The sequence below is a fragment of the Mercenaria mercenaria genome, chromosome 2, assembly GCF_021730395.1.
Source record: "Mercenaria mercenaria strain notata chromosome 2, MADL_Memer_1, whole genome shotgun sequence".
Lineage (NCBI taxonomy): Eukaryota > Metazoa > Mollusca > Bivalvia > Venerida > Veneridae > Mercenaria > Mercenaria mercenaria.
The window spans coordinates 65,604,066-65,620,801 of NC_069362.1; the positions used below are offsets into that span (position 1 = coordinate 65,604,066).

At 38.4% G+C, this 16,736-nt stretch overlaps 2 protein-coding genes across 2 annotated transcripts; both read left to right on the forward strand.

The window, feature by feature from the left end:
• The first annotated feature begins 4,115 nt into the window (after positions 1–4,115).
• On the forward strand, positions 4,116–4,847 carry LOC128549495 (uncharacterized). Its single transcript, XM_053526217.1, has one exon. It carries the CDS (start codon positions 4,116–4,118, stop codon positions 4,845–4,847), a length of 732 nt encoding a protein of 243 aa, XP_053382192.1.
• A 287-nt stretch (positions 4,848–5,134) lies between these two features.
• Positions 5,135–6,430, forward strand: LOC128549498 (uncharacterized). The gene has a single exon (XM_053526223.1). The coding sequence runs from the start codon at positions 5,135–5,137 to the stop codon at positions 6,428–6,430; it is 1,296 nt and encodes a 431-aa protein (XP_053382198.1).
• The last annotated feature ends 10,306 nt before the right edge of the window (positions 6,431–16,736 follow it).

A 16,736-nucleotide genomic window follows, 5' to 3' on the forward strand; every position in this document is an offset into this window, starting at 1 on the left:
GGCTAGAGGGCGTGGACGGTAGCATGCAATTCTACTACCGTCCATGAACAGGCTCAATCAAACCAAGCCTGCAACATTTTCGTTTTTGTTGTGTTGAGCGACCTGCGGAGTTTCCACATTTTTAGCTCACCTGTCACGAAGTGACAAGGTGAGCTATTGTGACCGCTTGATGTCCGTCGTCCGTCGTGCATCGTGCGTAGTGCGTCGTCCGTCAACAATTTCTAAACAAATCTTCTTCTTTAAAACCACTGGGCAGAATTACACCCAAACTTCCCAGAATGCTCCTTGTATGGCTCCCTTTCAAAATTGTTCAAAGAATTGAATTCCATGCAGAACTCTGGTTGCCATGGCAACCGAAAGGAAAAACTTTAAAAATCTTCTCGTCCAAAACCACAGTGCCTAGGGCTTTGATATCTGGTGTGTAGCATCATCTAGTGGTCTTCTACAAAATTATTCAAATTATCCCCCTAGGGTCAAATATGGCCCGCCCTGGGGGTCACATGGTTTATATAGACTTATATAGGGAAAAATTTGAAAATCTTCTTGTACAAAACCACATGGCCTAGGGCTTTGATATTTGGTATGTAGCATCATCTAGTGGTCCTCTACCAAGATTGTTCAAATTATCCCCCTAGGGTCAAATATGGCCCCGCCCCGGGGGTCACATGGTTTATATAGAGTTATGTAGGGAAAACTTTGAAAATCTTCTTGTACAAAACCACATGGCTTAGGGCTTTGATATTTGGTATGTAGCATCATCTAGTGGTCCTCTACCAAGATTGTTCAAATTATCCCCCTAGGGTCAAATGTGGCACCGCCCCGGTGGTCCCAATTTTTACATAGACTTATATAGGAAAAAAAGTTTAAAAATCTTCTTGTCTGAAACCACAACACTTAGACCTTTGATATTTGGTTTGTAGCATTGTCTTATGGTCCTCAACCAAAATTGTTCAAATTGTACCCCTTGGGTGAGAAGAGGCCCTGCCCTGGGGTCCCAAGTTTTATATAGATTTATATAGGAAAAAGTTTTAAAAATCTTCTTGTCTGAAACCATACGACCTATGCTTTTGATATTTGGTATGATGCATTGTCTAGTAGTCCTCTACCAAAATTGTTCAAATTGTGCCCCTGGGGTTAAAAGAGGTCCCGCCCTGGGGTCACTTAGTTATTATATGAGTTATATAGGAAAAATAATTAAAAAATCATCTGATCCTATTTCCAAGACTGTTGAATTATAATTACCTGATGACCCCAAGTAATATGATGCTACTTGACTGTGACCTTGACCTACTGACCTACTTTCTTGTTTTTGAAGATACGGCCTTGAAATTTTGATGACATACACAGCTTTGCACACAAATCGTAAAACTGAATTTCATTGACCATAAATGTGACCTACTGACTTCCTTAATATTTTATCATCATTTTGACATTTGAAACATGTAGCTCATATTACTCGGGCGAGCGATCCAGGGACATCATGACCCTCTTGTTTATTTTAACTGTTCTTAAAATAGGTTCTTAAAAAGCTCTACAGAGTTTATGTTAATTGTTTCACAAAGCGACGGAAAATAAAATTTACCTTTACCTGTGCCTTTATCCTTTCTGGTTGGCTGTGAGACCATCTGCTGGAAATTGCAAGTATCTGCAAGCTCAACAATCATGTTCTTGAGCTGGCTAGATATCTGGTTTCCTTCAACCGTGTTGGAATCCCATGTAATGTCAGGAAGGTTGAGGTCGCCGCTAATCCACATAACAGCTTTCTTAAATCTCTTTCTAACATGTTCAATCTGGGAGCACAGGTCCTCTGCGTATTGTTGGTCGCTACTTGGTGGCCTGTAGATGGATCCGATTATCAGGGATTTGTTCCTATTTAAGGTGATCTTGACGAAGACCGACTCTGTATTGTCATATGTATCGATTTTCTCATAGATGAAATCGCTCTTGATGGCCAACCGGACGCCGCCATATCCGTCACTTCTGTCTTTTCTGATGACATCATAGTTTGGAGGGAATACCTCAGAGCTTTGAATGGTGGTATTTAGCCATGTTTCAGTGCCCATGATGATACTGTCGCGAAGTATTCGCGATGGTTATTGAAATATTATTTTTCCTCTTATAAAACACTTATACATGCACAAATTGTTATAGTATAATTGCATCGCTAAAGATGTATACTTTAAATTCCCGACGGCATGTATTTTTCCCGCCAATATAATGTTCACGTGTTTTGATGGCGCCGTCTCGGTGCCGGTGTAATGAAGTATTTCGACCCCCATAGAATAACGACCCCCGGTCATTATTGTATAGAAAATGTGACTCCTTTCCTGTAAAATATTGACTCTCCTTATAAAAAACTGACTCCATTTGAAAACTCTATAGAATAACGACCCCCGGTCATTATTCTATAGAAAAACTGACCCCTCCAAGTAAAATACTGACTCCCTAAAGATGACTCCCTTCGAATCTCATAGAATAACGACCCCGGTTATTGTTCTATAGAAAAAGTGACTCCTTCCATGTAAAATACTCACTGCCGAAATTACTACATTCGAACTCTCATACAATATCGATTCCCGGACCTTATTCTATTTAAAAAAAGTTACTCTTTCCGTGCAAAACACCGGCTCCTAAAAAGACTTTCGACGATAATATCTATTAAAAAGTGATACCCACCAAACCTAACGGACAATTTTACTAGATCTACAACTCTAATACCCTCCATTGCCAATAGTTAACATTTTGATTGTACTACTACTACTGGTGCCGCTACTTCTATTGCTATTACTACATGTACTTCTTCTTCTTCTACTACTACTACTACTACTACTACTACTACTACTACAACTGCTACTACTGATACTACTATACCTGCTTCCACTAATACGTCTTGTACATCTACCTCTTCTTCTCCTGCTGCTGTTGTTGCTGTCACTTATTCCTCTGCTGCTGCTGTTGTTGCTGCTGCTGCTGCTGCTGCTGCTACTGCAACTGCCACTACCACTGCCACTATTACTACTACTACTACTACTACTACTACTACTACAACTACTTTCTATTGTTGTCGCTACCGTACTTTACTGCCACTGCTAAGTATTGCAACTTCTATTAATACTAAGTTCTATGCTAGCAGTTTCTTATGCAGTTTTCTTCTGAAGAATTACTTCATACCGAAGTTTGCAGGGATTATTGACACTGGTGTGTTTTGTGAACGTTATTTTCCTGAAAACAAATGTATACACCAAGATACAGCGTCTAGAAATAGAATCCCTTTTCCCATTGCGGAATGCTCTGATTTCTGTGTCGAGTGATGGTATCTGGGGCTAATGGTCAAACGGAAGGACGGACGGACAAGGGCAAATCTATATGCCCCCCTCCCCCGAGTGGGGGCATAAAATGCAGCAATTAGGCCTTAGATACATGAGTTATCACTAAATTTGACCAAATGACCGGGAGTCGTTTTTTTATGGGAGTCAATATTCTTCGTGAGGTTCAGCTTACTTCACGTGGGGGAGTCATAGTACTATGATCTGGAGGTCATAATACTATGACCGGGGGTCACTTTTTCTATAGAATAATGACCGGTATCGGTGTATGGTTTGAACCGTTTGCCATGATATGATTATGTTTTTCATGTCTTTTTGGCGCTAAAATTCCTTATAAAAGGAGTTTATTTTTTTTGCTGTTGAGAGGAATAAATTATGTAAAAGAAACAAAGAACATCAACAGGACATGTTATGATTTATAGATTTATAAAGTGTTAAAGGATTATGATTATCAATATTATTACGATTGAGAAAATAAAAAGTTAAAAATTGGTATTCTTCGTTACGTGTTCAAATTAAATTTCACTTGAAGAAATCAAAAGGTCGTTGTTTTTGTTTTACAAAGGTGAAATGGAATATTGTATCATTGTGGTAAAGTCACCACATTGAATGGTCCCGCGAACCGGATACCCACTAGTGTTGAGGGTCTAAAACAAAACAAAAGGTGTTTTATCCTAGCTGTGGACTTCGGATAAAGTTTAGCGTGGTAAAGTGTTAAAAGTGGAGGACAAATGATAAAAGATAAAGTGTCAATAAGCAAAGTTTGATCTGGATAAAGGAATAATAACTATGGCGGAAAATCCTATTCCATATCTGAGAGGTGTCCGCACAAGGTATCGTAACATTCTGGAAACAGAAATAATTGTAACTAGAGATTTATTACAAATTGATCCTGAAGATGTTGAACTGTCAGAAAGGAAAGTGTCAAAGTGTCTTAACAGGTTAGTGTCTTTTAGTGATAAACTTGAAGTGCAGAGTGCATCATTGGCTAAAGCTATCGGTGATACTGATACCGAATTACTTGAGACTATAGGAAATGACGACACCATATTGTGTTCGGATGCTTTGGATTATCAGTTAGAACTAAAGTACTACAGAGAAAAGCTTTTGTTTAAAAAAGATGAAGGGTTAATAAAAACGGAAAATTTTGGTGAATCAGACAATACAACAAAGCAGTTAATCGAGCTACAGAAGAATATGCAAGAATTACTAGCAACACAATTGCAAGAGGGCAAAAGCAAAAGGGAAAAGGAAAATTCCTCCTCAGTTAAATTACCGAAAATTGAAATGATCACATTTAACGGCGATAAAACAAAATGGGTCGAATTCTGGGACTCATTTCAGTGTTCAGTACACAACAACAAGACGCTGTCAGATGTAGAGAAATTTAACTACTTGAAAACAAAACTTATTGGCGAAGCTCGTATTGCCGAAGCAGGACTTACACTTTCGAATGGAAACTATAAAGTAGCAGTTGATATTTTAGAGAAAAGGTTTGGAAATCCCCCAAGAAATTATTGATGTTCATTACAAACAGTTGATCAATTTACCGTCAGTGACAAACAAGGTCAACAGTTTAAGACCGTTTTTGGATAAAGAGGAAAAACATTTGAGAAGCATGGAAGTGTTGCATCAGAATGTGAACCAAGATATATTCATATCAATTATTAGGTCTAAGCTTCCAGAAGACGTGTTAGTACAACTTGAAATTCAGAAAGGCGTGAACAAAAAGTGGACTGTGTTCAGTCTTAGTGAACAACGTCGTAAGTATGTAGTGGCTCGAGAACGAGCAGCTAAGGAAACAAAGAATGAAAAGAGTGAAATCCGAAAAGTATGGATTTAGTGCTTATCAACCTAGAAATGAGATCAATAGGAAAAGGTTTTCTGGACCTAGTTATTCGTCACAATCATCTGCATCTGCACTCGTGTCGACAAGTGATAAACAGAGAATCACACAGAAAAAATGTGAAATTGCAAAAAAGTGTCGATTTTATCAAGAAAATCATTGGAGTGACGAATGCCCTCTGTACAAAACCATACATGAACGAAAATCTCGCATACAAAACTGCTGCTTTAAGTGGTTGAAAAGCGGACATTCGTTTACTGACTGCAAAACAAATAAGGTTTGTGTTTATTGCGGAAAGGCTAACGTCCATCATTGTAGTCTTTGTCCAACAAGGTTTAGTGTTCGACCAACTATGACAAATACTGTAAATGAAATCACTACTCAACAAGAAGAAACGGAACCCGAAAAAGGTCTCATGTCAGTAAATGAAATAGTATTGATGCAGACAGTACTTACCGAGGTTAAAAATCCTGAGACATTAGATACAATGCAGGTCAGGATTTTATTTGATTCTGGGTCTCATCGAAGTTATATATCAGAGTCGTTAGCGAAGAAAATGAATTTGAAAACTGACGGTGAACATGATATCCATGTAGCTACTTTTGGAAACAAAGACACACGCAGAATTACTACAAAATATACAAAATTAAATGTAAAGTTGAAAAATGGAACAGAAATGCAAATTACAACAGATGTTGTGCCTTTGATCAGTGGAGAACTTCAACGAAGACCAATAAAAGACCTTGAATCAGAAAAAGTACAAGATATTGTAAATAGTGTACAATTAGCTGATACCTTGCCAACCCAAAATGAAAAGAACACAATAGATGTCTTGATCGGCAACGATTATTACCTTGATTTTATACACAGTGAAAAAATCGAAGTACAAAAGGGTCTTTATCTTTTGGCCTCCAAGCTTGGATGGATAATTAGTGGAAGGATTAATGACCCAGAATGTAGTAATGACGAAGCAAGTATCCTGGGGTTCATTACTATAGATACATCTTGCCGAACAAAGATAGCTATGGAAGACTTTTGGAATATGGAGTCAATTGAAATTGTAGATAAACAAACCAAAGAGGACGATGTTATTGCTATGGAAAAGTTCAGAGTAACTATTGAGTTTAAGGATGACAGATATTTTGTTTCATGGCCGTGGAAAGAAGATGAACCCGAGCTTCCTATAAATAAAGAGTTGGCCAACGGGCGATTGAAATCAACAGTAAACCGTTTAAAAAAAACAAACCCGATCTTCTGAAAAAGTATGATGATGTGATAAGTGATCAGCTTCAGAAAGGCGTGATAGAGAAGGTTGACCCCAAATGTTCAGATGGAATAGTGCATTATCTGCCACATCACGCAGTAGTGACTCCTAAAAAGTCAACAACCAAATTACGCGTAGTTTATGACGCTTCTGCTAAAACAAAGAAAGAAAACAATAGCTTGAACGATTGTCTATATCGTGGTCCAGTCATGTTGCATGATTTAAGTGGAATGCTTATGCGATTTAGAATGCATCATGTCGCCTTAGTGGCTGACATTGAGAAGGCATTTTTGCAAATTGGCTTACATATAAATCAGCGCGACGTAACAAGATTTGTGTGGTTAAGAGAGATAATCCTTCAACTGACAATAGCAATTTCCAGGAGTACCGTTTCACTCTTGTAGCGTTTGGTGTTGTCTCAAGTCCGTTTTTACTTGGGGCGACTACCGAATATCATCTTGATAAGTACAAGTGTGACGTTGCAAAACAGATTAAGAATGATATTTATGTTGATAATATAATAATAGTGTAACAGAAGCCGTAAATGCATACAGAATTTCTAAAAGGATGTTCAATGAGTGTTCAATGAACCTTAGAGAGTGGAATTCCAATAATGACGAGGTGAATACAGCTTTTGAATGCAACAACAAAGCGAATGATGAGACAATGGAAGTATTAGGTCATGTGTGGCGGATAAAAGGAGACACACTGTCTTTCCAAGTGACGCCACAAAGTGATAACGTTGAAATAACTAAACGTTTCGTGTTGAAACGATTAGCATCTGTGTTCGATCCCCTTGGATTTTTGTGTCCAGTGTTGCTTCGTGAAAAGGTGTTTTTACAAACATTGTGGAGTAAAAAGCTGAAATGGGATGATCCTCTGTGTGATCAAGATCAAGAAAATTGGAGAGCAATTGAGTCTGATTTTGAAAATATCGGCAAGTGTTGTATTCCCAGACATGTTGGCAGGGGGTCATGAAACCCTACTAATCGACTCGTGTGTTTTTGTGATGCCTCACAAAAATCATATGCATGCGTGGTTTACTTGCATCAAACGTATGATGAAGGAATTGTTTCGAACATTATGTTTGCAAAAACACGATTAGCACCGGTGAAAACGATGACCATTCCAAGACTCGAACTTCTAGCAGTCTTTACAGGATTCCGATGTTTAAACTTCGTCAAGGAACAATTGTGTCAGCCTATACGTAGTTCGTATTTGTGGACGGATTCACAGTGTGTGATTCATTGGCTACAAACAAGAAAGCCGTTATCAGTGTTTGTAAAAACAGGATAAACTCGCTAAAACAACACTCGGACATTCTGGTTTCTTATGTACCAACTACAGAAAATCCAGCTGACATCGCTTCAAGAGGATCAAAGTTGTCAAAATTACTTGATCAAGAATCATGATGGAATGGCCCAGAGTGGTTGTCGAAACCTGAAACAAATTGGCCATTCTTTGAAAATAAAGTTAGTGACCAGGAGACAAAACATTTCGAATCAGAAGAAATCAACCAAAGAATCAAGAGAAACCACTCTTACACAACCACCCGACTTACTCTCAAATTATGACACAAAGACGACCGATACTGAAATGTATATTTGTCAAATATATTTTTATGCATAAATATCTTGGTAGGATAAGAAAATATTAGAAATCAGCCCGAGTGTAAAACGGACATTAAAGACTCAGTGAACATAAATAAGTGTATTTGATTATTTGTTTCAGTTTCGAAGAAATCCATAACTTGACGAATGTCTGATTAACCATCTTAAAATCACAATAAGGCACATAAATGAAAATAAAAAGATCACTGATTGAATTATCACCTTGATAATATCGCTAAAATGCAACAAAACAAAGGTGATTTAATTATCACCTTCTCAATATCGCGAATATACAACATCGGTTATTGAATTCAATTATAATTAAAGACACGTTTGTCACACCTCTAAACACATGAAAAGGCCAACATAATTGCATTTTCGCAATTTAATACTTTTAATCAAAGTGGAATTATACGCATTTTTCAAGTAAAAATACAGCACAAATAGATATGTGTGTAAAAAGGGTGGAAGAAATTATAGTTTTTAACCCAGTATACCAAACTCTTCCTGTTACCATTACGAAATAATAACTTTTTAAATATGACTTTTCTTATTTTGACTGGGGCAGTCTTTTTAAGAAAAGTCAAACTGCTTGCAGGAGTTGCTTCCCTTCAACCTCAGAAATCTCTACTTATAGGTAAGGGAGATCGTTGCGTACAAGACTGAAGAAATGAACTATTCTTATAAGTCCGATTTCTTCATTTTTAAAGCATCACTTTCAAATACTTATGCGGCATTATTGTTAATTAAACACATTTAAATGCACAGCAACCGAAAACTAGCTTTTTATAAAACATTCACCAAAAACACACTACGTGCTGTAAGATACGCATAATGTCACTTTAATAAACACACTATTTGAAAAAGTAATAACAATAATTAAAATAAGAGGATTCTAAAATTTCATAGACTAAAACGTCATTGAACATAAAATATTGAATGATGGTCTAGGTCGTCCGTGATATTGTCCCGGCCGTTAAAACGTTTGTCGGTAACTGAAATTTACTGACAATGAGATTATTTAGGACTCTACTAGTAATTGTAAATCATCAAGGTAGCATATATTTTGAAGTAAATAGTGATCTAGAACCTTTTAAAAACATGGTCCGGGCTGTCCTAAAACGCGGTCCTGTTTGTCCCGAATGTGGTCCGTGTTGTCCCTAATATGGTCCGGGTTGTCCCATGTTCCGGATTGTCCCTGATTCCTGGTGACATCATTCATGACTATGTATGCCGCGTATATAAGAACGGCGACACCAGTGACTGGCCCAGCTAACTGTTGGTCAATCTCTCTCACTCTGTAAAACCCTGAACATGTCATTGCTTCCCATCTATCCTCACACTTCAACACTAAAAGTATTCAATATGACGTGTTCCTGGGTTTTACAGAATGAGAAAGTATCTCAAAACCCGCTTCTTATGGACATGTGGTTTACAAACTCCGTAAGATTTTGGATCATGGCAATTTAAATTCCTCCGGGATAGAGCTATTTTGGTTTTTGTCTTCTGGTCTGTTTCGTCATGCCCTTAAATTAAGGGTGTTTCCCTTGTTGCTCTGTCTTCTGTAAGGGCATGGAGTACATGCGTTTTAGGTTCTTAAGAATTGCTTTTTGATTTCTGTCTTCTGGCCTGTTTCGTCGGGCCCTTAAATTAAGGAATTTCCCTTATTGCTATGTCTTCTTACCTATTATCTTCTGCAAAGGCATTGAGTACATAGGTTTTAGGTTCTTAAGGATTGCCTTTATATAGATATACAATAGAAAAAGTGGAAACTCCACAGGTTGCTCAATACAACAAAAACGAAAATGTTGCAGGCCCGGTTTGATTGAGCCTGTTCATGGACGGTAGTGGAAATGCATGCTACCGTCCACGCCCTCTAGACTCGGGTTTAGCAGAACTCAACATTACACATACTAAAAGAACAAAAAACAATTTGAGAGACATCCGCAGATATGTTCATACGGCGGTGCACATGGAACCTTCAATGCTACACTAGTGTGTAATTCCATGAAAAGCGGTGTATGGTCCCCAGTTAAAATAATGGGTTTACCCTAAACGAGAAAACAATGGGCAGAACTAAATAAAAGGGATCTGAGGTTATGGAGCCTGCATATCACAGGAACTGTCAAAAAACAAAATTAACAAGAGCTGTCACAAATGGTGACAAATGCCCCCGCAGCACCTTGACCTTTGACCTGGTGACCCCAAAGTCAGTAGGGGTGGTGTACCCAATAAGTACTATCAGCATGTGAAGTTTGAAGGTCCTGGGTGAAGTGGTTCGCATGCAAAATGCCTTCATGCAAAAAGATAACGTTGGCCCTTGTGACCTTGACCTTTGTCCTGGTGACCCCAAAGTCAGTAGGGTTGGTGTACTCATAAAATACTATCAGCATGTAAAGTTTGAAGGTCCTGGATGAAGTGATTCGCGAGTAAAGTGCCTTCATGCAAAAAAGTTAACGTTGGTCCCTGTGACCTTGACCTTTGACCGGGTGAGCCCAATGTCAGCAGGAGTGGTGTACGCAATAAGTACTATCAGCATGTGAAGTTTGAAGGTCCTGGGTGCAGTGATTCGCGAGTAAAGTGCCTTCATGCAAAAAGATAACGTTGGCCCTTGTGACCTTGACCTTTGATCTGGTGACCCCAAAGTCAGTAGGACTAGTGTACTCAATAAGTACTATCAGAATGTGAAGTTTGAAGGTCCTGGGTGCAGTGGTTCGCGAGTAAAGTGCCTTCATGCAAAAAGTTAACGTTGGCCCCTGTGACCTTGACCTTTGACCTGGTGACCCCAAAGTCAGTAAGGATAGTGTACTCAATAAGTACTATCAGCACGTGAAGTTTGAAGGTCCTGGGTGCAGTGGTTCGCGAGAAAATTGCCTTCATGCAAAAGTTAACGTTGGCCCCTGTGACCTTGACCTTTGACCTGGAGACCCCAAAGTCAGTAGGGATGGAGTACTCAATAAGTTCTATCAGCATGTGAAGTTTGAAGGTCCTGGGTACAGTGGTTTGCGAGTAAAGTGCCTTCATGCAAAAAGTTAACGTTGTGACGAACTAACTAACTAACTAACGAACGAATTACGGACGGACAGTTGAAAACTAATATGCCTCCCTTCGGGGGCATAAAAAGCAGGCACCATATCCAAGGGGTGATTATACAATACTCAAAGCTATGAAAGCGGGATATATTGGAACCACCCAGGCTGAAATGTTTATGCTGAGAACCTAAACAGTGCCAATAACACGACATAAAAGTCGTGCTGAACGATCTGAGAAGATCGAAATATAACAGCCCTGATTGAATGTACGGGGAGACTTTTTACGGCCGCCAAAAGACCGTTTTGTGTTTTACATAACATGCCATCTGTTGCAACTGCGTATGTTATTCTCCAGTTACGCTGTCCTGTGACTACCGTTCATGAACAGCTCAATCAAACCGAGCCTGCAACAGTTTCGTTTATGTAATATTGGGCAACCTGTGGTTTTCCACTTTTTTTAGGTGCATCATAAACCGGGTAAAGCTCCCCAGTGGTGGTTTTGCCACTGACCGATACAAGGCAGTGCCCCACTGTGTTCGGCTCCATGTGGTTCTGGGACGATCTGTGTATGAAAAGAATTGGAACCACTGCCTTACCCTTGCATGATCGTAAGAGGTGACTAATAGGGTCTTAACATTTGGTTTTGCTGTAACTCTGTGATTCCAGCAGGTATGCAAATTTTGATTCAATACCTCATGTTCTTATTTCTATGTAAATGAGATGTGAAACCAAAATTTGTAGTCCTGTTTGACGCCATATAACCTATACTGTGTTGGTGCGCCGTAAAACCCAAATAAATAAATAAATACCCACTGTGTTCTTTTATTTGTTCGTTTTGTCTTGGTGTGTTTGTTTTGTGTGAGAGTGTGTTTGTTGTCGTGTGCATGTCTGCATGGTCGGTTAACGTTTGGGGAGGCTGCGTTTTTGGAACTAGATATTTATCCTTATTGTCTGGACCATTTTACATGCTCATTATCTTGTACATTGAATGACAGTTTGTTTCAATTTGTTTGTTTCGCTTTTGCGCCGCATTTCAACAGTAATTTCAATAGTATTTCAGTTACGTTACTAAGTTAACCTAACCGGTTTTCATTGATTCTGTATCAGAACTTACCTGTTCTCCGCAGTTATATTGTTTCGTGTTATTTTGCATCCCCAAATGTAATTTAGTGTAATAGAAGAAGCAGGGAAATCCAAACACGGAGGAAAATAGTAAATACTAAATACAATTGGAAAATAAGACTCCATCGACTGGCCAACGCTACCTGTTTCAGTCAAGTGGATGGTTCACTTTCAACCAGGCATCACGTTTGGTTATTCCCTGTGAAATTTTACGTCTAAAATAGCACATTGTTTTTGCTACATATTAGTTAAACGAAAAAGAGCAACTTTCTGTTTACACGTTTTTAATGTTTGCCATCTTATTTCGTTCGATGTTCACTGTAATAAAGTTTAGTGTTTCCTGATAGCACTCGCTGAACTGTTGTTATCAAAATGAATACCAGAAAACATGACAGTAACAAAAATGATATTTGCCTCTTTATCAAAGGATTATAAATGAAAGGGAGGCTTCCGATACGAAATAGCAAATAGATCTACTTATGACTGTTTCCTGATACTTAAATATCAATCTATATAAATTAAATATGCTAAGTTTTTAAATTTAAAATTAAAAGAAATTTGTCTGTCAAATATTTATTCCTATATTTGGCCTTAAAGGAACTATAATAAAACAATTGTTGTTGACTCTTGTTGATATGATTTGATATTTACTAGAGGGAGACAATAGTGACTGAGGCATCTTCCAAATGGGTATCGCGGAGGAAAGTTTGCAGCAAATTTCCGTGCTTATGTTGTGGCTGATCCCATTAGTGTGTAAAGGGTAGTGTTTATTTAGAAACAAAAATCTGTATAAAGCTTGAGCAAATAGGTTACAGAAGATTGTATTTTCAGGATATTGCATGTATACATACATAACATTTTCAAGCACCGAACACTATCTAGTCGGAAACAATTGCCTTGTCTGGACTCTATTTTCTCAACTATCTAAGCCATTCGTTCTTACAAGATTTTTTGTTATTAAATCGTTACAGAGATCATATGCTTCGTCAGAGGATGGAACCCGCGACACTGCAATTCATTCCTATTGAGCTAAGCAGATGTGCATTTAACACTTCAATGTTGAACTCATACCAATATGATGTTGCAGCGTCCATGTGGTCTAATTAGTTAAAGACTTCTTTGTGTGTAAAAGGATTGACCAACGTACCAACTTGATCATAATTTCGCAGGACGGACAGACGGACGAAAAGTGGTCACAATACCTGATTTGAATTAACCCATGTTCATTAATGTATTAAACTGAAATTCTATCTTTTTGGCCACTAAAAGAAAAACCCGTTCCGAGTACACAGATACTTTATTATCCTTATAATGTTTTACTCCACTTTATCATTGATAAATATCTAAAATACACTCAAAATCTGAATTATAGATTTAATGAGATGAAACAAAGAAAAAAGGGGAAAGGGAGAAAGGGAGAAAGGGAGAAATGATCATATCAGTCTGGCGACAATAGGCAAACGTTACATTGAGCGTCTGTAGATTTGGCAAAACTATTTGGAAAAAAAATCAGTTTATATAGCAAAATGTTCCCGCCAAAACTAGAAAAAAAATCATACTCTGCATAAAATACAATATACTGATAAAATTATCTGTGAAAGGGATGTTTCTGAAAATAAGCATATCTGTTCCATGTGACTGATCTAGCATCGAAAAGTACGAATGAATAACAGTAACAGTGATTCGGAATACCCGGGATGACCCTGAATCTGAATGAATACGACGTAAGTCTGGTAACAGATACAAGATACAAATTTTTATTTATAGTCGGGTTTCAAACATAATGACATTTATGGATAGCTATTGGCCGACTTAGCAACAAATAACAGTTAGCAACAAATAACAGCAGTCGAAAGAAGAGTGTTTATAAATGTTTCAGAAGGGCTATCCTATCTGTCTATCTCTATCTGCCGTTGACGTCAAACCCCTTGCGGGAACCTAGACGTTTTGCGCGTCAGAAAAGAGAAGGAATATAGTGATAAAAATTTAGAGTGGAAGAAACTAAAAATAACTTTGGCGATATCACTAAAAAGTTTTGGTGTTTTATTAAAAGTTTAAAAAATGATTCATGTGGAGTAGCTCCTCTTAGAGAAAATGGCATTTTAAAGTCTGACTCTTGTGATAAAGCAAACATACTTAATCGTCAGTTTTCATCAGTTTTTATTAAGCCAGATGCATCTGAGCTTCCAGACCTTGGTATCAGTCCCTTTCCTGACATGAGAAATATATCAGTTTCGGACAAGGGAGTCTCAAAATTGCTCAAAGGGCTAAATCCCCATAAAGCAGCTGGGCCAGATTGCATAAAACCCCGAGTCCTTAAAGAATGTGCTGATGAATTAACACCAATTTTTTCCCATATCTTCAATGAGTCCTTAAAATCTGGAACTGTACCATCTGATTGGAATCAGGCAAATGTCACTCCTGTCTTTAAGAAAGGTGAAAAATTTAAACCTAGCAATTATCGACCAGTGTCCTTGACCAGTATTGCCTGCAAAATATTAGAACATATTGTGGTCAGTAGCACCCTGGATCATCTTGATGCAAATAACATACTGCTGGACAATCAACATGGCTTTCGTGCACGCAGATCATGTGAGACCCAACTTGTGGGTTTTGTTCATGATCTGGTCACATCTGTAAAGGAAGGCCAGGTTGATGTCGCCATTATGGATTTTAGCAAAGCCTTTGATGTTGTTGACCACAGAAGACTCCTCCACAAACTGAAACATTATGGTATAACTGGTAACACTCATGACTGGATAAGAGCACTCCTACTAAACAGAACGCAGAAAGTTGTTGTTGATGGCGCTATATCATCAGAAGCCTCAGTTGCGTCTGGTGTACCCCAAGGTTCAGTTTTAGGACCTCTTCTGTTTCTTCTCTATATAAATGACTTACCCTCCAGTGTCTGTTCAAGTGTTAGGCTCTTTGCCGATGATTGCATCATCTATCGTGTAATACGCTCCGTTAGGGACCCACAGGCCCTTCAGGAAGACTTGAACAAGCTGGAGGAGTGGGAGAAGAAATGGAGGATGTCCTTCAATGTGGACAAATGTCACATCATGCACGTAACTGCTCCCAAAACTAAACCAGTCAAGACTGCTTACATTCTGCACAACCAGCCTTTGTCCGCTGTCCAACAAGCTACTTACCTTGGTGTTGATCTTTCATCTAATCTTTCCTGGACACCACATATCAATAAAATAACAAACAAAGCTAGTCAAAGTCTTGGTTTCATAAAACGTAATTTACATTCATCTAAACCAGAAACAAAAGAGGCAGCATACAAATCGATAGTAAGACCTTCTTTGGAGTACTGCTCATCAGTTTGGGATCCATATCATGTAAGTGATAAACAAAAACTTGAAAATGTTCAGAGAAGAGCTGCCCGTTTTGTAACTAATAACTACTCCAAAACACCGGGTACAGTAATGCAAACACTAAACCAACTTCAGTGGGAATCATTAGAGCGCAGAAGACAGATTGCACGCCTCAGTCTCTTTTACAAAATCCACTATGGACTTGTTGCTATCTCACCGCTGCAATACATGACCCCAATTACAAGACCATCCAGACACCACCACCATCTGGCTTACCACATTCAGCACACTTCAACAGATTATCTCAAATACTCTTTTTCTTCAAGGACAATAGTTGAATGGAATTTACTGCCGATATACTTGGTCAATGCTGACTCAAACTCTGCGTTTAAGTCAGGATTGACTAGTTTGCCCCATATCCCCTAGACAGTACACATGCTTTTATCTTTTAACAGTACTAACACTCTATTTCTTCATCATGTACATAGTGATTATGCAATGTATAGGCTATTAGGGCTAAAGTAGGTTTTTTTTTCTTTAATGCACATATTTTTTATCACATTGTCAATGTCCAACAGGGTGGATTGAGTAGCTCTGGAGGCTTGACAATTCTTTTACTTTACTAACCCCCACGCATGGCCATTATAGTCCAGGAGGACTGTTTGCCATTACTAAAGAAGAAAGAAGAAAGATATAAAAAGGTTAAAACTTGGGTTTGCAGGATAACTAGGGCGAGACATGTTCTAGGCTGCAAACTGCAGCACTGAACTGCTCTAGGGTAGGGAGGTTTCTTCTGCTTCTTCTTCTTCTGCCGTTTCGCGTCCACAATCAACATATTGATTATACTGACGTTTGGGGAGTATGTGCAGAAAAAGTTCAGAGTTAAAAGATATACTATATACAGAGGAAAGTTAAAAACAAGAATAACTTACAGAGTTTAGGCAAAGTACTTGGACACCTGGAACTTGAATGTTTCCAGGGTCCCTACTGACACTATATCCGGTGATAACCCATTCCATTCCCTGATCGTCCTTGGGAAGTAAGATTCTTTGCGATAATCATTGTTACAGTGTGGGATTTGATATGAATGTTCTTGCATTCCTCTTGTTTGTGGAGTTGGTGGAATCAAACGATTACATTTATCGATGGTTACAATATCATTTACAATTTTGTACATCATCTTAAGTCTTGACTCCCGTCTGCGGTCTTGTAGTGA